This window comes from Prunus persica, chromosome G7 (assembly GCF_000346465.2).
Source record: "Prunus persica cultivar Lovell chromosome G7, Prunus_persica_NCBIv2, whole genome shotgun sequence".
Taxonomy (NCBI): Eukaryota; Viridiplantae; Streptophyta; class Magnoliopsida; order Rosales; family Rosaceae; genus Prunus; species Prunus persica.
This window is the reverse complement of record NC_034015.1, coordinates 12,124,704-12,144,781: the sequence shown is the minus strand read 5'-3', so window position 1 is coordinate 12,144,781 and position 20,078 is coordinate 12,124,704. Positions and strand designations below refer to the sequence as shown.

Here is a 20,078-nt window from a genome sequence, read left to right as displayed (position 1 = left end):
TGGCTTGCCTAGAAGAGAGCCATTGTAGAAGATGCAAATTGGTTAGAAAAGTATTTTGTAACATAGATTTTTCATTTGATGAATTGCACTGTACATCCAACGATTGGTGTGAGGTTATGAGCAATGTCTCATAAAGTAATGACCTTCAGATTTGCTACTCGAACTATCAATTTGGCTATGAGCCCCTCGAACTATCAATTTGGTTATGAACCACTCAAACTTTTAAAACGTGCCGATTTGCCTTTAATGTTAAATTTAAGGTTATTTTGTCCATTCAAATGAAACAAATTAACATGGAAGCATAGCACTTTTCATCTCTCCTCCTCTTTCTCTGTCCCTCCCATCAGTGTTCTTATTCTGTTGAGTGAGTGAGAGGAAGGAAACTCGAAGACTCTAAGCAAATAAAGAGAGAATTGATATTTGTCAAGATGCAAGTACTGATTTGAGGATGTAGATTTATCTTCCAATAAAAAAAGAAGATACATTTCTATCCTGTGAAATTTTGGGCGATGCAAATACACATAACAAATCAAATTTGGCTTACAAAAGTTGGGTGGGGAGTTGAAGAAACTGAAAAACAACTACAGATGATAAAACAGACTGGAGTAGCAATGTACACTGATCTGCTTTAGCCTGAATTGATGCCACATGACAGATTCTGACATCATCATTCTAGCATCCAGAATATGCCTAGCAGGCGACACAGTTTGATTCTCCAGCAGTTGAATCTGCAGACAAAAGTTCACCCATATAACCACAGTAACATTCCACCATCTAGAGCTCTAGGCATTATTTATAACTTGGTAAAAAAGAAAGAAAATGCCAGTACAATGATTACCGCATGCTCAGAAGTCAGAACGGTTCAGAGTTCACAAAATACTCGGTCCTAATTAAGTATGAATATTATAACTGTGCTCATAGCATGTGGAGATGACATTGAGAACAACAAAATTTATCACACAGAAAATGTAAGATTCCACTACATAATACCGAGTCGGAAGAAAGAAATTTCCCCCGACCAATCTATGCTTACCAGTTTAGGGTCACACGAGAATACAGAGTTCCTACTTCTCAACATCCCACCCTTCTAATCTCATTGCAGGATCATAGTTTGTGAATAGCCGAAACTCGTTTCCTAGTTTGCTAGAGTGTTGAGGCCTAAAACCACATGGATGTAATCCCATGAGTTCGGCTGCTCTCTCTTTCTGCACCGCTCCTGCAAGTCATCATATAACAGTTAGTTGCAACAAACTGAAAGGTGCTAGCAATAACACTTGTTCAATTTCTGATTCCAATAACAAAAATCTCATTGGTGAAATGTTTTAATCCTGTCTTGTAGCACAGTAATTACAGTGTAGCTTGTGCAGGAATGGCAATATTCTTATTATGTTTTGCCAATTATATAGGAGGGAAATGTCTACCTGTGAGGAGAAGCAGGTAAGATTTTTCTGATCGTGCAAGAAATGAAACAGTTTGAGCGACTTTCTCCAAGCACTCCCGACTCTGTAAACACCAGTTATACTATATCAGCAATTGGTTCATAACCACAACTTCACAGTCCTACCTATGAATACAGATTCGACCTCTATACGAGAGATGTAGAAAAAGCAATGCAGTCACCAAGCATGGTACAAACACAGTCACGAAAATGTATTTCGATGGTAGATCTTAATTCATACAGAGTGCATGAAGACTCAGATTCAAATTATTTTGCTACATAACACACATACCCATAAGTTATAACACTGAACCAAATGACATAAAGAAGCATAATTTTGCTCACCAGGTAAGGGGGATCAGCAACTACAATGTCAAAAGCATGCTTGAGCTCCAATGGCAAGTCTTCAGGTCGGTTATAATCATAAAACGTGAAATCACTCCCGTACTGCTCAAACCGCTTGTCATACTCAAGCAGTTGCACAGGCACCTCAGAATCATTGTTCTGAAAATAGAAATAAATAAATAAATAAAAATCAGTAAAAATATTAAATTTAAAAACAAACAAACATTAAATTAAAACCCAGAGAGCGAAAAGATGAAAGGGACCTTGAGGTAGGCGTAGAGTGAGGGGCAAGCGACGCAAGCAACCCTAGCGGCCGAGTCGGGGAGCGAGTTGCAGAGAGTGAGGACCTCTTGGGCTAGGGTTTCGGCGGTGTGGGGGTCGTACCAGAACTGGCTCAGTCTCCAGTCTTCGGAGATGAGAGCTGGAGCTGCCGAGTCTGCGGCTCGGCTCTCGGCGGCGGTATCAGGTAAGGGCTGGCTTTGCTCCGCTAGGAACTCCTTGAGAGCTTCTAGGGCTTGAAGGCTTAGGGACGGTGGGTCATTGTCGTCGGCGGCGGCCTCGTCGTCGTCTTGGTGGTTGGAGAGTGAGTTGGGGAGGGTTTGGGCCGAGAGGTTTTGTTCCATTTTGGCAGGGTTTTCGATAGGAGGTTGGTTTATTTTGTCACTTAATAAAATCCAGAATCAGATAAATAAAAAAAATGCAAAATACCAATATTACCCTCCGCTAAACACTTATTTTTAGTAGGAGCTTTAATTACTTAGCCGCATTTTGTTTTAGTACAAGCGATTGGGAAGGGAGATTCAAGCCTCTGTCCAGAGAGTTTGAGGCCAAAGAGCTCAATCAACTGAGCTATTCCCCACTCTCTACTTCACTACATCTCAATTGCTGGAATTGTTGATCAATTTTAAATGAGTTGGGTTTGTGTCTTTTTACTGCTCATTATTAATTTCCCTTTGTTGGGTATGTAGATGACAGCTTATTTATACAAAGAAATCTTCAGGAACCTCAAAATTGCAGTTCAAGAGTGGTTTTTAGTAGACACAAGCATGCCAATAGTACCAGAAAATTGTTCAGGGAATTTCTGCATCTTCATGAATAGGAAAAATACAAAATAAAATTCATTCAAGTCCTCTATATATGCAGCAAACTTCATGATCAGATTAGAGAAACAAAAGCAACATCTTCATTGACAGAAAAATGATATCTTGAATACACGTCAGCTTCATCCTCACGCACATCTTTACAAGTCCCTGCTGTTGACTTGCCTTTACCTAAATTTTCAGGAGTCTCTAATCCTAACTACTACTAGTCCCCTCGGCTTCTAAAGGTCCACTTGTTTCTTTATCTCCATTCAGATCATCCCATTCCACTTCACCTGGTTCTAGAGACTGAATCATCTTTATTAATATAATCCAACAATCTCTCCTGAACACTTACGGGGATAACACAATTATCCCCGAGCTGTCTTATAAACTCCTCCGCTCCCTCCAGATCTGCTCTCTTTTTCATGTGTCGCAAACAGACAGCCAAAACACCCTTGTCATGCATCCACTGAGGCCCCTCAGTCAAAAGTGCTCTCTTCATCAACTCAACTGCCTTCTCAATTTGATTACGATCAAGATACAATCTTGCCAAAGTAAACCATGACCGTGTATCCAGTTTCCCACCCTTAAGTATTATCCTGTTAAGAAAGGCTTCAGCCTTGTCAAAAAGGCCCCTTCTGGCATAAGCACCAATTAAGTGATTAGGTATACGAATATCAAAAGTTAATTCCCTGGATTCCCATTCTTCGTAGATCTTCTCAGCACTTTCAACATCACCAAACTTCAAGAGTGAGGTTATTATGGCTATATAACCCTTATTGTATATTTTCATGTGCTTGCTGTAAAGTTTCCAGAGTCTCACAACATCATCTTTCTTCCCTATTACTGCATATTGAGTCATAAGGTGCTCATATACTGCCCTCGGTCTTTCAGAGCTTGATATCAGTTTTTCAGACTTCTCTAGCATTTCCAAAGCCTTTTCCACATTTCCTACTTTCACATAACCATTTGCCGCAACGGAATAATTAATCCAATCCACCTGGAACCCAGGATTGGATTCCCATTCTGCCACAACCTTGTCAATTCCCTCATGATCAGAAGCAGCAGCATATGCACTGAGACGGATCCCATATGTGCATCTGTCACAACTGATGCCACTCTCTTCCATTACATTCAGCAGAACGTCAAATTTATCAGTGTTTCCAGTCTTATAATACAAATTGAGCAAAGCGTTATAGACCAAAGGTGTCCTGGCGAACCCCAGATCCCTCATCTTCTGCATGGTGGCCTCGGCTTTTTCCACAAGTTTTACATGGGCATAGCAGTTGAGGAGAGTACAGTAAACCTCGAGAGCTTTCAATTGTTTTGGAATGTTTTCAAAATAATTCTCAGCTTGTTCAATTCCATGAACTTTTGAAATCAAGTCCAGCCGGATGGCAACATCAGCCTTCATAAGGCTGAAGTACCTTTTGTCAGTCATCCACATAGATACCTGCGAATCAATAAACCAAAAACAATTTTCAGAATCTGGGGTTGCCAACATACCATACAATCTCTCTTCAGAAATCCAAATATGAAGAAGATGAAAAAGATGAAAACTTTGCTACTTGGGCTGACTTATTTTGAAGTCTATATAGCATTGCTCTCACCATTAGCAGTCTAAATCCTCCAAATTACAATGAAAGCACTCCCATTTAGCAGTTAAGCTAACAGAATTAAGCTACTCTATAGCATAATTTGAATTTCAATCCATTCACAATTCAATTTTACCGAGTTGAACATAATATTTGATAAATTAAAGATACAAAACCAAATAAAGACCCTAAATGAATTCCATTTCCACACTTTCTGAGCAACCAAACAGAAATTAGTACCTACCTCAAGAGCGTGCTTATAGTACTTGAATTGCCTGAGCTCCTTGATTATGGTGACGAGGTCATCTTTCTCTGCGTTTCCGCCTTCTTCAATCCATTCGTCGAGAATCGGCAAAATGCATGCATTGCGATCTCCGACTCGAGAAATCCGACCGTAGAGGTTGTTCAGGGCACCATTCCAGCACTTTCTATGATGATATGTGGGATCTGTAGCCGTCGAGTACAGCGAAACGCCCGGTACGTTTCGGAAACCGAAACGAGAATACAAATTGAACAGCGAACTGAAGCGAGAATGCTTCATTGAGAGAGAGAGAGAGATGGGTTTAATGCTGGACCGAGGCAGGGCTAGAGCAAGAGCGAGAGAGAGACGAGAAGATGATGCAGTGGAAATGATAAACGACGTCGTATTTGGGCTTTGAATAAGCAATCCATAAATAAATAAAATATTACATTTTTAAAGGAAAAAAAAATCACTATAAAAGAAAAACCTTTGATAACCCTAGTGCCCTAAACGCAGACGCACGCATTTTTTTTCTCTCCTTGACGCAGCCGCGCACTCCTTCTCGTCACTTTTCCTTTGAAGACTCTCTCTCTACCAAAGGTGAATTTCTCACTCTTCTGTAAATGCGTAATCTTCAGTATTGTTATTTCCAATCTCTGTTTGCATTTTTATTTACTTTATTGAGCGATTTATTCTCTGAAACTTTCAATCGCTGTTTGCGTTTTTGGCTGGATTATTTACTCAACCCAATACTCATAAATTCAGATTATGACTGTTATTATGTTGTTTTTAGATCTTTAAAATAAGATGAGAAAAGTGTTCATGGAATTAGGGAATTATATCAAACTTTCGTGACTGTATAAATCAAGATTTATGCTCATTATTTGTTTAGGGAATTAGATCTGGTTGATTGCAGCTTTCCTTATGCCATCAATCAAAGTGGATTATGGGGAAAAAATAACTTATGACTTATGTTCTGTTTGTGTTCATGTACATTGAAAATTGTAATTAGCTTGTAGTTGGCTTTTGTTTGGTGTTTCGGTTTGATTTACTAGTGTGCTATGGAATTGAAGTGTGTTTTGTAGGACAATTTTTGGTGCTGCTGTATAATTCTGATATTTTTCGAGGATTCAGTTATCGGAAAATAAGATGAAATTATGATACCCCATTTAGTTCTTTGCTCGGTTTTTGTAGTTTGTAGCTCGTGTTCTATTTCCTATCGTAATGCTGAATATAATAGTCTGGCCTCTTGACTTTGTTGCTTTCCTGGTGGCGACCGACTGCTACAAGAGTGTTCTCTTGCTAATTTTCCTTTTGTATTTGCGTGTAGAATGGACTCCACTGTGAAGCATGCTGTTGTGGTGAAAGTTATGGGCCGGACTGGATCTCGTGGGCAGGTGACTCAAGTTAGAGTCAAGTTTCTGGATGACCAGAACCGGTTCATCATGAGGAACGTCAAGGGACCAGTGAGGGAGGGGGATATCCTTACCTTGCTCGAGTCTGAGAGGGAAGCTAGAAGGTTGCGTTGATCAGAGATGGCTCTTGTTTGTTGATGCTTGAACTTCGAAGTTTTGGTTACTTGCAAGCAACTGTTGTTTATGTTGATGAATGGCAGTTGTGTTGCCAATCTCTGTTCGTATTTTTTTTAGTTTATGTGTCTTGGTATTTACTAGCAACGTAGACTTGATTGTTCTGATGTGAGTTCTTTATCGAATCTTGCTAAACTTCTATGTCGGAAAAAAGCCCTAGGTTTTGTTTGAACAAGTAACAAATATTCCTGGTTTCTGTGTCAAATCTTTGATTTCCTTCTACCCTGAGCTCTGAGGTATTGAGTATCAAATTTGTCTCAATAGTTTGCTGCTGCTTCAAAGTTGAAATTTTTAATAAATCGTTGAGAAATCATGTAGATGCTCCTATATTCCCGACTTTATCTGCTGGATGCTAGAAGTGAAAATCATGATAGCTTTAGGCTTTAATATTTTTTGAAAGAGGAAAAACATCTTATGGTTCAAGGATATGGCGGAAGTCATGACTCAGAAGCAAGTGAAAAGCAATTATATGAACAAACAAGAGGTCGAAATTTTAAAAGCCACATGTGCTCGTCCCTCCACATGAAAATAATCTGCGAGCCTTACATGCTTACCATCCAGCTTGTGCATATATAGCCAACAAGTAAGGCAAAAATGGCTTGACTAATCCATTCATATTGAGATTGAAGAGACGGCAATGCACAAGGCTTAATCTAGCAATAAAAACCAGAGAGAGATTAATTTGAAGTTTGATGAATCTCAAACATTGTAATCTATAAAAATAAAATAAAAACGAAAAGACCCTACTACCCTTAAAGGACCTTAAGGTAATTTTCAGGTCAGTCGTGCTTATAAACATGAACTAGGGTTTTCCTGTGTTCAGCACCACTCTGTACAAGCTCTCTCGCATTCTCGTCTGAAGGTCCAACCTCCGACGAAGAGGTAAGCTTTATCATTCGTCGTTGTTACTTACAATGAAATTCCTTTCACATTTTATACTTGAATTTTCAGTGAGTATTTTAATTGAACAAAGAATTTAAAATCACAACCAACCTCTTTTTCAATTTAACACTCTTAACCTTAGATCTTCGATTGCGTTATGCAGAGCCATGTCTGTTGCAGTGGAACCAACGGCACCAACGGCACCAACGGTACAAACGGTACCAATTGAGCCTCACCTTGACGTGAAGCTGTTCAACCGCTGGAGCTTCGATGATGTTCAGGTTTAATGTAGCTGTACTTTGAGCTCTTAAATACTGTGTCTAGATGCATGTTTCCCCTGTTGGGTAGTCGGAAGAAAACATAGCGTATGTGTTGCTAAATGTCGGTAATTGGGACTGGCTTTTGTTAGGTTTTAGATTTGTAATAAGTGCATCCTGTGTGTCCTTGTGTTGATTTGATTCACAGTAGGTGTAACTTAGTAGGCTAATGCTAACAGTTGATTTTCTTATTGTTTGGTGCCCTTGGCTTCATCTTTACACTGATTTTAAGTTTTTTCGTGTTTTTTAAAAATAATTTATTTTGGTAAAGTTTTATGGACGTTTAGATAATTTTCATGTGTTAGACAAATACTGAAATCTATTTCCCTTGTATATTTAAAATGATAATCATGTTATTTGTAACATATAGGTCAGTGACATTTCACTGGCGGACTATGTTGGAGTTGTCCCAGCCAAGCATGCAACTTATGTACCTCACACTGCCGGGAGGTACTCAGTCAAACGATTCAGGAAAGCCCAGTGCCCTATAGTGGAGAGGCTTACAAACTCACTCATGATGCATGGCAGGAACAATGGGAAGAAACTTATGGCTGTAAGGATCATTAGGCATGCAATGGAAATTATCCATTTGCTGACTGATCAGAATCCCATTCAAATTATTGTTGACGCTGTTGTTAATAGGTAAGTGGATGCAAATTTGTTATTATATTCCTCATAGTAATTGCATACTTGCCCTGTGCTTAGGGTCTGTAGAAGGTATTGATGCTGGAGGGGAACCTCAAGTGGTCTTTTAATAAAATTGATCCTGATTACTTTCTGACTTTGGAAGTCTTCTGGGTACTCTAACCACATTGGATGGTGACCCTTATGGAAATACTGATTCCAATTGTATGTCTTCTTTGTGACCATCAGTGGTCCACGAGAAGATGCAACTCGTATTGGATCTGCTGGAGTTGTTAGGCGTCAGGCTGTGGATATTTCACCTTTGAGACGCGTGAATCAGGCTATCTATCTCCTTACAACTGGTGCTCGTGAATCTGCTTTTAGAAACATCAAAACTATTGCAGAATGTTTGGCCGACGAACTGATTAATGCTGCAAAAGGTTCATCTAATAGGTACTGATACATTGCTTTCTTTATGTTTATTTTCTCTGAAAGCTCATCTATCTCATTGTTTATTTCTGTTTTGTTATGTTTAGTTTAGTCTAATTTCGTTTTCTTCAACTTGATACTTTTCTGACTATTGGTTGTTCTGTTTGTGCTCAGTTACGCTATAAAGAAGAAGGATGAGATTGAAAGAGTTGCCAAGGCCAACCGTTGAGGGGCTGCCGAAACCTACGAGTATCTTGTCATTTGCTGTTCAAAGGAAGCTCCAAATGATCTCAATGTGCGAGTTCCTATTTTTCAAGATTTTTAGCTAGTTCTGTTTTGTTTCATGAAAAATGGCCGATGTTTGTTTTTCTCATATTTTTTGTTTAATTTCAAGGATGTGACCAAGACAATATCGAGAATTAGAAAAAATATGAATGGAAGAACAGTAGCTACAAATATTTCTAAAATTCGTGTTGCTCCTTTTGCTCTCCTCCAATTGACATTTTACCTTATGAAAGTGCACAAAATTTTCCTTGCACAATGTGAAACTCACAAGTATCACGATCATATTCACAGTTAAGGAAACCCATATCGTCTGAAGTGAGCTGACGAATGGGGGTGTTAGTTGGATTGGCCCATGTCTTTGGTGTGCTCTTAAGTGGTCTTGCGTTTAAATCCTTATGTGTGTCAGTTTTTCCCACTCCCCACTTTGGCAACAAAAAAAAAAAAAAAAACAATTGAGCAACTTATTGCCCAAATCCATCTAAGAATTTTCGAGAAAGAAAAAACTTCTATCAATGCGACACTTGCCATGGCCTAGATAAACCGATTGATCTAAACCGTAAAATGGTTTAAAAACCATAATTATTCTCACACAATATTTTTTTTTAGTAAAAGCGATAGTTTAAACTACAGGGGAGGCGAATTTCTCACATACGTTCGAACATGAGATCTCGAGTATGCAAGTCAAGACCCTTTTACATTGCCCTGTTGGCCACACAATAAACTTTTATGTCATACTATTTTTAAGCAAATTAAAAAAACCTTAGTATCGCCGCCTGACTGTACTATTTTGAAAAATAACCGAGAGTATAGCCGCACGGCTATACTATTTACTATTAAAAAAAAAAGGGGGACACACATGTCGAAAACAGTATAGCCGCACGATGATATTCTTTTTTTATAAAACAAATACCGTAGCATTAAAATATATTATCTTTAAAGGTATAGCCGCGCGGCTATACGTTTTCTTTAAAGAAATTTTTTAAAAAAGTACCCTTTTAGTTGCATTAGTTTATATTTTGGCTAGTTTCAATTTTTAAAAAAATACAAAAACCAGAGTATAGCCAAGCGGGTATACTATTATAGAAAAAAGGTGGACCCACCTAGGATTAGTTACCCACGTGTCAAAACTGGTATAGCCACGTGCCTATACTATCTTTAAAAATAAAAAAAATTATCGTGGTACACTCGCGCGGCTATACTATTTAGTTAAAACAAAACAGCCCCAGATGTCGAAAAACTTATAGTCGCGCAGCTATACTATTTTTTTTTAAAAAGGACCTGCCTAGAAAACACTTATAGCCCCGTGGCTATACTCTTTTTTTATAGATTAAAAACCAGAGTATAGCCGCCTGGCTATAGTATTAAAAAAAAAAAGGCTTAAACATTAAAATAGTCATTGTGTTATACTCATTTGACCAATTTAGTTCCCGTGTGTTCAATTTGGCAAATTGAGCCCTTGTGTTTTATTCCGTTAGTCAATGTTGTCCACTACGTCAAACTACCGTTAAAAAAATAATAAAAAAGTTATTAAGTTCGGTTTACAAATAAATAACAAAATATAAATAAAAAATCTGAAAACTCAACAACCTCTACGTCATTTTTTTTAATTTTAAAAAAAGAGTATGCCCGCCCGACGACTATTTCTAAAAAAACTATAGTACAACTGGCCCACTATAGTATTTTAAAAAAAAATTTATAAAAAAGTTGAGTATAGCCGCACGGCAATATTATTTATTAAAAAAAGGGACCCGCTTAGAGATTAGGTGTGCACCTGTCAGCACAAGTATAGCCGCGCGGCTATAATATTTTTTATAAAAATTATTGCAGTAAAGCCGCCCTGCTATACTATTTTTAAAAAAATAAAAACCCGAGTATAGCAGTCCGGCTCTACGATTTTGAAAAATACCTGAGAATATAGCCTCGCGACTATACTATTTAGTTACAAAACAAAAGAGACCCACGTGTCAAAAAAAGCATAGCCGGGCAGCTTCTATGATCATATTTGAAAAAATAAATTAAAGTAAAAAACAGAGGATATGATTTTTTAACAAAACAAAAATAAAAACAAAATGAGGAAGGGTAAAATAGTAAACGTAACCTAAAAACCAAACCCTAGCTGATTAAAGACTTTTTCCCCTCTTTCGCCCTCTGCCCTGCGCCGTTCTCTTGTATTGAGCGTTTCATAACCCACTCCAGGCGCCATTTTCTCTTTCTTCTCCAAGCTTCTGAAACTCCGACCTCCAGGTCAGTGGTTACCTCTCTCACCCATCTCTGCCACTTCCTCGAGTAATTAAGATTGTGCTAGGGTTTTGGGGTGGGTTTATTGTTTTGAATGGAAGAGAGCCATACAGTTGTTTGTATTTTGTTATTGATGGCTTATTATTATTTTTTATGCTTCTTACATACTGATTTTGCTGCACCTAGATAAAGCTAAAAGTATTAAAAGAAACAAGAATTTGGCTTGAAATTTTTGTTGGGTTTGTGAATTGAGCTATGAAACTAAGAATCACAAAATTTTGAGGTTTCCCTTTTGCTTCTTCCTTTTTTTTTTATATTAATTTTTTATTTTGAAAAAAAAGCTTGATTCAATGTTTTCCCTAATCTCATTTTTTAGTTATACATTACTCGATTCACTTTGATATGGAATTCTCGTAATTGAAAAATTAATTTGCAGCACTGATTCTAGTCCCCGCTGTTGTTAACAAATGTGAACAGGTTTTGTTTCTTTAATTGTGTTTATACAGAACCATGGCTGCTCCTGCCGTAGATGCTCCTGTCGCAGCTGCTCCTGTCGTAGTTGCTTCTGTTGTGGAACCAACGGAGCCTCACTTTGACGTGAAGCTGTTCAACCGCTGGAGCTTTGATGATGTTCAGGTATCTGGAGTTTGTTTTGCTTTACTTGATTTAATTATACTTTCGATATCTGTTATGAATTAGACAAACTAAGGTTGAGTTTGGTAAACATACGTTTAGCTGGTTGGTTAGCAGCCAAGGATAGGCGTCCTTGCATTTACTTGTTGGGTTGTAAGTATCATAATGTATATGTAGCTCAACCTCAAGATGTGTAATTGGGACTTGCTTTTGTAATTTAGACATCTCTGTGGCCTCTTTGTGTGGACATCTTGTGTTTCTTAGATTCACTGTAGGTGTAACTTAGTAGGCTAAAGTTTATTGTTATTATTATTGTTTATTGCACTTGTTTTGGTCACATGTATTTGGTGCTCCTCCTGAATGTGCTGATTTTATTAACGCCTTTTTTCAATTTATATCAATAAAATGAAAGTTTATGTCTGCTTCAGTTAAATTCATATGTGGGTCAAATCTTTTCCTGTCTATTAAGTATATTGATTAATTGGTATTTACGTGTCAAATTGTTTTTAGTTTTTTTTAGATGCTGACTAAATCTTTTATTATCAATTATTTGGTAATAATCGTTTGACATTTTCAAACATATAGATTAGTTTGTTGTATTAATTTGTTCATTGCATCTACTAATGGTAATATGTAATTTGCAACGTATAGGTCAGTGACATTTCATTGGCAGACTATGTTGGAGTGGTACCTGCCAAGCATGCAACCTATGTGCCTCACACTGCTGGGAGATACTCAGTCAAACGATTCAGGAAGGCTCAGTGCCCTATTGTGGAGAGGCTTACTAACTCACTCATGATGCACGGCAGAAACAATGGAAAGAAACTCATGGCTGTCAGGATTATTAGGCATGCTATGGAAATTATCCATTTGCTGACTGATCAGAACCCCATTCAAGTTATTGTTGATGCTGTTGTTAATAGGTAAGTGGATGCAGATTTGTTATTATATTTATCATAGTAATTACATACTTGCCTTGTGCTTAGTCCTTTTTTTATATTGGAGGGGAAGCTCAAGTGGCCTTTAGTATAATTTCTCCCGATTATATGTTGATTTTTTTTATCTCCTTAAATTGATCAAACATTTTTTTTTTCTTTTGTATGTCTGCTTTGTGCTGATCAGTGGTCCACGTGAAGATGCAACTCGTATTGGATCTGCTGGAGTTGTTAGGCGTCAGGCTGTGGATATCTCACCTTTGAGACGTGTGAATCAAGCTATCTATCTCCTCACAACTGGTGCTCGTGAGTCTGCTTTTAGAAACATCAAAACTATTGCAGAATGTTTGGCTGATGAACTTATTAATGCTGCCAAAGGTTCCTCTAACAGGTACTGATTGATGGCTTGCTTTCTAAGCGCTTATTTTCTTATTACTTATTATTCTCGGCCGAAGCTCTTTTATGTCCGAGTTTATTTCCATTTTTGTTATGTAGTCTGATTTAATTTCCTTCCCTTGATTCTTTGTTTCTTTTGTGTGCAGTTATGCGATCAAGAAGAAGGATGAGATTGAAAGAGTTGCCAAGGCCAACCGTTGAGGGGCTGCAGAAAACTATGTTGGCAACAAGGAGAATTTTGTCTGCGTTTGTTTGTTTACTTATTATTTAGTGATTGTCGGATTTACCCTTTGAATATGAGAGATGTCTCTGCCCTTTTATGTTGATGATCCTCAAGTTTTATGTGGTTGGATGTTGTGCTTGACTCGAATTTTATTTAGATTAATGTTACTTTGACATTCATGCGGTTGCTTTTTAGAGTTATTTTAGCATTATGGTTTCCTCTAAGGCGACCCTGAAGATTTCCTTGTCCACAAATAATAAAATGGACTTTAGGCAGTGACACCCTTTTTCTTTTGGAATGCCTACCATGTTAATACTAGTGCTGTTGCCCCTTGAGGAAGCTACCATGGCACAGTTGTCTTACCACCGTACCCTCTTTCGGAGGGTCGTAATGTGAAGGGTGTTGAACGGGAAGGAGGAGGGTGTGGTTTTCCTATTTCCTCTCTTGTTAAAAGGGTACTACAAAATGAGAGGGATGCCGCTTCAATTTTAAACTATTGAGCAAAATGGTTGGTGAGTGAGGACCGTCTTTGCAATATAGAAGACATCAAAACTCTATCATTTCCTTGAGTGACCAACTAAGTACTAATGTTGCTCTATTAAAAATAAAAAATAAAAAAACAATCTGCCATTTATTAGGAGGAAAAAAAAAAAAGGTAAGCAAATGTATTTCCTTGAAAATTGTGTAAATTGAATACTATGAAACTTATTAGCAACTTGGGGATGTAGCTCACATGGTAGAGCGCTCGCTTTGCATGCGAGAGGTACGGGGTTCGATACCCCGCATCTCCATTTTTCGTTTAACTTCCTATTTTTTGGTTCCGTGCTTTCCTTTTTCTTTTTGGAGTATCTACGACATGTCGTTTTACCTCCGTCTTTTCGTGTGTCTGAGTTTCAAAGTGATATCCTCTCTACTTTCTCGGAGGCACGGACAGACTCTTGTTTCTCGCTCTCTGTCTGTGTTGTAAGCGTAGCATGGAGCTCTCATTCGCTCCCTCATCTTCTCCACGGTTTCCAGCTCTAACCCCTCATTGCAAGACCTCCTCTTCTTTTCCTTCAACTTTCGTTAAGCCAACTTCCAAATCCCCCTTTGCTTCTCTCTCAAAATGCACACAAAACTTGTACTCAATTGGGCTCTACAGAAGCTCAAAGTCCTTACCCAACTGTCAGAAGAGGCGAAATTCCATCTGGGTATGCTGCATTTCTTCCTCAATGATATAAATTACATTCAACTTTTAGTTGGTCCAATTGGGTTCTTCTCTAAGCACTGTTCATTAGGAAATGCCACTATGAAACTTTGGTTAGAAGATTGTTTTTATTTTTCTTTTCCTTTTTCTTTTCCAGTTGGGTATGTTTGATTTTGCTCCAATTAGTGAATTTTGGTCTCTGTAATTTTTTCCTTTAGCTGTTATTGTTAGCTTGTGGAACTGGAAGTTTCTACTTGATTATTATTCTGAAGTGATGCTGCAATTACGACATTATGTCAAGGTTTGAAGGACTAATATAGGGTAAGCGGTTGATAGTACGCAATCCTACTATTGAACATGTCAAAGCAGCAAAAAACTAGTTAGAAGCTTGATATAGTTGGTTGTACCTATTTGCTTTACTGTGGAACATGCAAATAGAAAAGGAAAAAAAAAAGGCAATTTGGTGTCTGTTTATAGATTATACTCCCTTTGCCTTGTTACTGATTTTGATTTTGATTTTACATGTGTTAGTACTTGATTCGGTTCCATATACATGGTTGCATATTGATTTTGGAGACTGTAGTCTATGAGACTCAAGCCCTTTCTTTTTATGGTATTAAAGTGAAAGTGAATGCTGCCAGGCCTGCAGTCAAGTTGAAGCTGCTGGATCTGATCCAGTATTGACCAGAATTTCAGATTTTAAAGATGCTTGTTGGAGATTCCTGAGGCCTCATACCATACGTGGAACAGTTCTGGGTTCTACGTAAGTAATTACCACACAGAACATTGATTTGTATTAGTAAACTGGTTTCATTTCCAACTCAGGCCAGGTGTAGTTGACCAAATTTCTTTGTTGTTTTGTCCACAGTGCTTTGGTGACTAGAGCGTTGATTGAGAACTCCAATTTGATAAAGTGGTCTCTGCTGTTTAAGGCATTCTCTGGTCTTTTTGCTCTACTATGTGGGAATGGTTACATAGTTGGCATCAACCAGATTTACGATATCAAAATTGACAAGTACGATGGGCGTATATTTTTACGAATTTCTGTTTCTTGAGCATACTATTAGACAAGGATTTGCGCAACAGTCTTAAACTCAAAATATTGGTTTCCAACAACCACAATAGGGTTTGTACGCATTTTTTGTTGTTTAAGATCCATCACAAGTTGGCCCTTGTCAGAATGTAATTGATGCCTTAACATAGTTGATTAATATCAATCATCTGATCTAGAGACTCTTGATAGAACCTGTTCCTTAGTCATTGATAAAAGGAAAAATATAGAGCCAGACGATCTTGACCTTTGGTAAATCATCTTTTCTGTTTTTTCTTTGTTTCCATTGTGTGACAGACTGTCCAAGGACATTATTGCATATTAGTTTCTTTGAACTTATTCTGCATCTCTCTGTTGTGTTTGCAGGGTAAACAAACCTTATTTACCTATTGCTGCAGGGGACCTTTCAGTTAAATCAGCATGGCTTCTGGTGGTATTTTTTGTAGTGACTGGCCTGTTGATTGTCGGAATGAACTTTGGGCCATTCATTACTTCTCTATACAGTCTTGGTCTTTTCCTTGGTACCATATATTCTGTTCCTCCGTTTAGAATGAAGAGATTTCCTGTTGCAGCATTTCTTATAATTGCTACGGTATCACTTTTTTCTCCTGTTATCCAATTCTCACAATAGAAATATGCGCTCATTTTTTGTAATTTTTTTTTTCTCCATTCTAAAATCAGTAACTACTCAAATTGCTTGATATTTTTTGTACATGGGATTTGAAATTCATGCGCCTGCCTTAAAATGTCCAAATAAAAAGTAAAGTAGATAATAGTTAATACATTTATAATCATCACAATCTAAGCAAGTTCTGGTAAAAAAAGCCTGAAAGTTCTAGAGAAATAAAGTTAAACATCCACAAATTACACCCATGAAAAAAAGAGAGTAGAAAAGTGTTGGCGGAAGCAGACCTGTGAGTCACAGGAAAGCGAGTAGTTTATTTTAGAAGCAATGTGAAACAAAAAACAAAAAACAAAAATTTCCAAATATGAATATTACCCTAATGGCTGAAGCACCAAATGCTATTGTAGCATAACACTCTTTATAGTTGAATCGCTGCAATAGTGTAGTTCTACTGATCTAATATAGTTGTCTAAAAATTTCTGGGCATGAATTCAAACAACTTTTGAGCAAGGAGCCTGGAAAGTAAATATATTATGAAGAGGATAGGATCTGTTCAATGACTATTATGTTGATTCACAAATATATTTTAAAAATTATTTTGCCTTATTTTTCTCCAATAACTACTGCAGGTACGGGGTTTCCTTCTTAATTTTGGTGTATATTATGCCACTAGAGCTGCCCTTGGGCTTCAATTTGAGTGGAGGTGTGTTACCATTTGTTGTATTTTAACTGGTATGACTATACAATTGGATGGACTAATACAGGATTGATAAGGAACTGCTGTAGTTTACACACCAATATGGATTTTGAAAGTTAACAAAAAGGGACCTTTTCTAAATCCAACACATGAGCATTACTAATTTTCAATTTTCAATTTTATTATGCAAACAAATCTGTATTGATTGATCTAATTGTCCAACTTTCTCTTGTGAATGTCACTATATCCTTCTGATATTTTAGCTGTGTAATGTTCATAATTTAAAATTTTAAAGAGACTGATGCTGAAATTCAAATTCTACCTGCAGCTCGCCCGTGGCTTTTATCACTACCTTTGTAACATTATTTGCATTGGTTATTGCCATAACAAAAGATCTTCCTGATGTAGAGGGAGACCGCAAGTAAGTTGCAGGGCCTAGTTACTTTCTGGCAGCTGATTCCTCATTTGATTCTTACCCCATATAATACTTTCCGCACCCTCTACCCCATACTTGCATAGACACAGAGTGGGTATCGTTTTGCCATGTAACTCACTGTAATTGTCAATGTCTTAGATTATGCTTAACCAATATTGGTACTCTTTTCTCTACATTTTCAGATCAGAATGCACCATTGTTTTTGTTTAAAGCCTAACATTCCAGTTGCCCACCAATATTTATTTCAAATATATGCTTACAGGTTTCAGATATCAACATTTGCAACAAAACTTGGAGTTAGAAAGATTGCATTCCTGGGTTCTGGGCTTTTGCTGCTAAACTATGTTGGTTCTATATTCGCAGCAAGTTTCATGCCTCAGGTGAGCATGTATCCCTTTGAACTTTGAAGTGTATCTCTAGATGCTTGCGTGGTTCATGCTTTTGGACAAAAGCTAATGGCTTTGATTTATTGTGTTTGTGAAATTCTTCGTGTTTTCCGTCGACTCAAAAAATTAAAGCCTTTATGTTGCTTGTGTACAGGCATTCAGGCGTAGCTTAATGATACCGACCCATACAATTTTGGCTCTGAGTTTAATTTTCCAGGTTTGTATCTTGCTGTTCTGACCTCATCACCACTATATCCATTCTAAACGGCTTCTTTTTCTTTTTCTTTTTTTGTTTGTTCCTTGTTTTTATGAATGTCTTTTTATTTACATCCCCCCTCTCTTTTCTGTCAATGCTCCAAGAGTATTGACAGAAAAGAGAGGGGGGATGTAAATAAAATGCTTATGATATCAGACAAATTTACTGTCGAAAATGGCATCCCACCTCTCTGTAGTTTCTTCTCACTGAATGATTTTTTCAGTTAGGCATTTATGATGCTGATTCTTTTCAGTATTAGGAATTCTGGTATATTTTGTGTGTGTGCGTGTGTGGTGAGGACTTGGGAGAATAAAGTGACAATGGCAACGTGTTCTGCTTCGTGCTTTCTAATCTGCATTTAATTGGATGTGAATGGTTTATGTTAGAGCTCTTTCGCACACACGAACAAACAACACTTGATGAAAATTTGTGCTTTATTGTTGAACTCTTATGTAAATTTTGTTCTCATGTACTTTCAGACTTGGGTGCTCGAGCAAGCAAATTACACCAAGGTATAAAATTCCATTTTGTGTAAATAGCATTTTACTGGTCTAATGATCAAGCAGTACAGTTTGGAATAGGACAATTCGGCACTACTACTTCGAGATGATCTATTCAGATTCCAATAAAATGACAGAGAGTATTTGATTCATCATCTGATCATAAGTTTGAATGCGTTCTGCAGGAAGCAATTGCCGGCTACTACAGATTTATATGGAATCTCTTCTATGCTGAGTATATCATTTTTCCTTTCATCTAGCAACTCCCTCAGTATTTGCTGAATCTTGGATGAGAGAGAGAGAGAGAGAGAGAGAGAGAGTTCATATCTTGTCAGCCTGTAAATATTGGCATAAGGAACTAGCATATGTTATATGAATCCATATGTAACATGTTTTTCTTGCATCAAATTCTTATCCTATGTAAGCAACGTGGTAGATATGTAATATGATACTGGCCGATTCTTTTAAAGCCTGACCTTGATATATAATAGTTGGACACATGAAGTTTTTCTACGTTAAGCCCTTATAAGAAAAGTGCACACATCATTTCTAGGGTTGCCTATAATATATTTCAACAATCGAAATCATCTATATTTAGGTCATCTTTCAAGGAGAATAAGGACATCTCTGCTTTAGAAAGCCTCCGTTTTAACATGACATTGTACACAAAGTAACAAAACAATTATTATAATTTTGAAAAGTCATGTGATGTTATAGAACTAGAATAATCAAAGAGTATGAGAAGTACCACTAAATACTGGGAGCATATTGGGAGTGAAATTATATTTGCTCTTTATGGTGTTTACACTAACAGAATTTCTTATCAGATAGAACTTATTCTCTCTTTTCTTCTCTGACTCTGACTCTCTTCTCTTCTAATTGGTTGTGTATTTTACAACTTAAAAGGAAGCTTATTTATAGGCAATTAGAATGGCCTCCCATGAATGCATCTTCAACATTTTCTCCCGACATCATAATTTCATCTTTTAACTAATATCCTCTTACTTTATTCATGTGAACTTCACTTCTTACTTTATAACATGTGAGATTTTATCGTAGCTTCATATATGTATGATGATGCACTCAGATGCTGACTAGTTGACCAATGTACAAGTTTTCTCTTTCAATTTTCTCACACGCCAAACACCTAATTTACCTAAGCCAGTAATCTCCGAAGTCCAAAATCTCCCATGCCTTTGAAACTTTCCAAAAGTCCTTTTTCTTCTTCTCTTTCATCTGGTCATCAACTACTATAAATAAAATAGGAGCGAGTGATTTGACTGTTGAGTTGTGAGTGTGTCGGTGCTTTACAAAAACAAAACAAACGCGTTGGACTTGGACCCAAAAAAATACATGTCGGACTCTGTAATTAGAATGAGTCAGAATTAAAAGCACTTTTGCGGAAAGCTCCATATTCTCCAGCTGCTCATAGAATCTAATCCAAACAAATCCCACTCTAACAGGCCGTACTGTGACAGTACATGAGCTGTACTCGTTCTTGAATCACAATGAAGTCTACTTCTTGTCACAACTCGTGAACACATCGTCCAAATATTACATCACTCAAAAATTACTAGACCTGATAAAATCATATACGATGTAATTCACATCGTCCAAAATTTGTCGTGTTGAGTTCACAAGTATTAATACGATAATTACATGTTTTTTTTTTTTCAATGAGAGGTCAAT

General features: G+C 37.3%; 6 protein-coding genes and 1 non-coding gene across 8 annotated transcripts; 5 read left to right on the top strand and 2 right to left on the bottom strand.

Moving 5' to 3' along the window:
* On the bottom strand, positions 428-2,455 carry LOC18770489 (protein-lysine N-methyltransferase N6AMT2). The gene is made up of 5 exons (XM_007202416.2): positions 2,047-2,455; positions 1,784-1,942; positions 1,422-1,503; positions 1,034-1,216; positions 428-728 (listed from the first exon to the last, which is right to left on the bottom strand). The coding sequence occupies exons 1-4, from the start codon at positions 2,404-2,406 to the stop codon at positions 1,065-1,067; spliced, it is 753 nt and encodes a 250-aa protein (XP_007202478.1). The 5' UTR covers positions 2,407-2,455; the 3' UTR covers positions 428-728; positions 1,034-1,064.
* On the bottom strand, positions 2,944-18,907 carry LOC18769870 (pentatricopeptide repeat-containing protein At2g20710, mitochondrial). The gene is made up of 3 exons (XM_007203394.2): positions 18,681-18,907; positions 4,705-5,018; positions 2,944-4,318 (listed from the first exon to the last, which is right to left on the bottom strand). The coding sequence occupies exons 1-3, from the start codon at positions 18,712-18,714 to the stop codon at positions 3,155-3,157; spliced, it is 1,512 nt and encodes a 503-aa protein (XP_007203456.2). The 5' UTR covers positions 18,715-18,907; the 3' UTR covers positions 2,944-3,154.
* LOC18771735 (40S ribosomal protein S28) lies at positions 5,177-6,551 on the top strand. Its single transcript, XM_007202775.2, has 2 exons — positions 5,177-5,301; positions 6,032-6,551. The coding sequence occupies exon 2, from the start codon at positions 6,033-6,035 to the stop codon at positions 6,228-6,230; it is 198 nt and encodes a 65-aa protein (XP_007202837.1). The 5' UTR covers positions 5,177-5,301; position 6,032; the 3' UTR covers positions 6,231-6,551.
* On the top strand, positions 7,067-9,009 carry LOC18769612 (40S ribosomal protein S5). The gene is made up of 5 exons (XM_007204668.2): positions 7,067-7,172; positions 7,336-7,453; positions 7,860-8,131; positions 8,363-8,566; positions 8,717-9,009. Exons 2-5 carry the CDS (start codon positions 7,340-7,342, stop codon positions 8,769-8,771), a joined length of 645 nt encoding a protein of 214 aa, XP_007204730.1. The 5' UTR covers positions 7,067-7,172; positions 7,336-7,339; the 3' UTR covers positions 8,772-9,009.
* LOC18771543 (40S ribosomal protein S5) lies at positions 10,855-13,446 on the top strand. 2 transcript variants are annotated; one of them, XM_007202493.2, is made up of 5 exons: positions 10,855-11,071; positions 11,572-11,701; positions 12,350-12,621; positions 12,821-13,024; positions 13,176-13,446. In XM_007202493.2, exons 2-5 carry the CDS (start codon positions 11,576-11,578, stop codon positions 13,228-13,230), a joined length of 657 nt encoding a protein of 218 aa, XP_007202555.1. In that variant the 5' UTR covers positions 10,855-11,071; positions 11,572-11,575; the 3' UTR covers positions 13,231-13,446. The 2 variants fall into 2 exon arrangements, with proteins under 2 accessions (XP_007202555.1, XP_020424036.1); XM_020568447.1 differs by having other exon boundaries at positions 10,966-11,071; positions 11,543-11,701.
* TRNAA-UGC lies at positions 13,971-14,043 on the top strand. The gene has a single exon. It is a non-coding gene; the product is annotated as a tRNA-Ala (tRNA).
* LOC18771788 (homogentisate solanesyltransferase, chloroplastic) lies at positions 14,184-18,887 on the top strand. Its single transcript, XM_007204469.2, has 10 exons — positions 14,184-14,442; positions 15,080-15,201; positions 15,307-15,453; positions 15,856-16,081; positions 16,744-16,817; positions 17,140-17,232; positions 17,510-17,627; positions 17,788-17,850; positions 18,369-18,401; positions 18,575-18,887. The coding sequence occupies exons 1-10, from the start codon at positions 14,227-14,229 to the stop codon at positions 18,647-18,649; spliced, it is 1,167 nt and encodes a 388-aa protein (XP_007204531.2). The 5' UTR covers positions 14,184-14,226; the 3' UTR covers positions 18,650-18,887.

Excerpts from the sequence above, each read along its gene's own strand:
- LOC18769612 (XM_007204668.2), top strand. The coding sequence starts at position 7,340 with ATGTCTGTTGCAGTGGAACCAACGGCACCAACGGCACCAACGGTACAA. Across the intron at positions 7,454-7,859 it reads GGAGCTTCGATGATGTTCAG|GTCAGTGACATTTCACTGGC; the intron begins GTTTAATGTAGC and ends TGTAACATATAG. Across the intron at positions 8,132-8,362 it reads GTTGACGCTGTTGTTAATAG|TGGTCCACGAGAAGATGCAA; the intron begins GTAAGTGGATGC and ends TGTGACCATCAG.
- LOC18771543 (XM_007202493.2), top strand. The coding sequence starts at position 11,576 with ATGGCTGCTCCTGCCGTAGATGCTCCTGTCGCAGCTGCTCCTGTCGTA. Across the intron at positions 12,622-12,820 it reads GTTGATGCTGTTGTTAATAG|TGGTCCACGTGAAGATGCAA; the intron begins GTAAGTGGATGC and ends TGTGCTGATCAG. Across the intron at positions 13,025-13,175 it reads GCCAAAGGTTCCTCTAACAG|TTATGCGATCAAGAAGAAGG; the intron begins GTACTGATTGAT and ends TTTTGTGTGCAG.
- LOC18769870 (XM_007203394.2), bottom strand. The coding sequence starts at position 18,714 with ATGAACTCTCTCTCTCTCTCTCTCTCTCTCTCTC. Across the intron at positions 5,019-18,680 it reads TCTCTCTCTCTCTCTCTCTC|TCTCTCTCTCTCTCTCAATG; the intron begins ATCCAAGATTCA and ends GCATTAAACCCA. Across the intron at positions 4,319-4,704 it reads ACTATAAGCACGCTCTTGAG|GTATCTATGTGGATGACTGA; the intron begins GTAGGTACTAAT and ends ATTGATTCGCAG.
- LOC18771735 (XM_007202775.2), top strand. The coding sequence starts at position 6,033 with ATGGACTCCACTGTGAAGCATGCTGTTGTGGTGAAAGTTATGGGCCGG.
- LOC18771788 (XM_007204469.2), top strand. The coding sequence starts at position 14,227 with ATGGAGCTCTCATTCGCTCCCTCATCTTCTCCACGGTTTCCAGCTCTA. Across the intron at positions 15,454-15,855 it reads TACGATATCAAAATTGACAA|GGTAAACAAACCTTATTTAC; the intron begins GTACGATGGGCG and ends TTGTGTTTGCAG. Across the intron at positions 17,628-17,787 it reads CAGCAAGTTTCATGCCTCAG|GCATTCAGGCGTAGCTTAAT; the intron begins GTGAGCATGTAT and ends GCTTGTGTACAG.
- LOC18770489 (XM_007202416.2), bottom strand. The coding sequence starts at position 2,406 with ATGGAACAAAACCTCTCGGCCCAAACCCTCCCCAACTCACTCTCCAAC. Across the intron at positions 1,943-2,046 it reads CACTCTACGCCTACCTCAAG|AACAATGATTCTGAGGTGCC; the intron begins GTCCCTTTCATC and ends TTCTATTTTCAG. Across the intron at positions 1,504-1,783 it reads TTGCTGATCCCCCTTACCTG|AGTCGGGAGTGCTTGGAGAA; the intron begins GTGAGCAAAATT and ends TGGTGTTTACAG.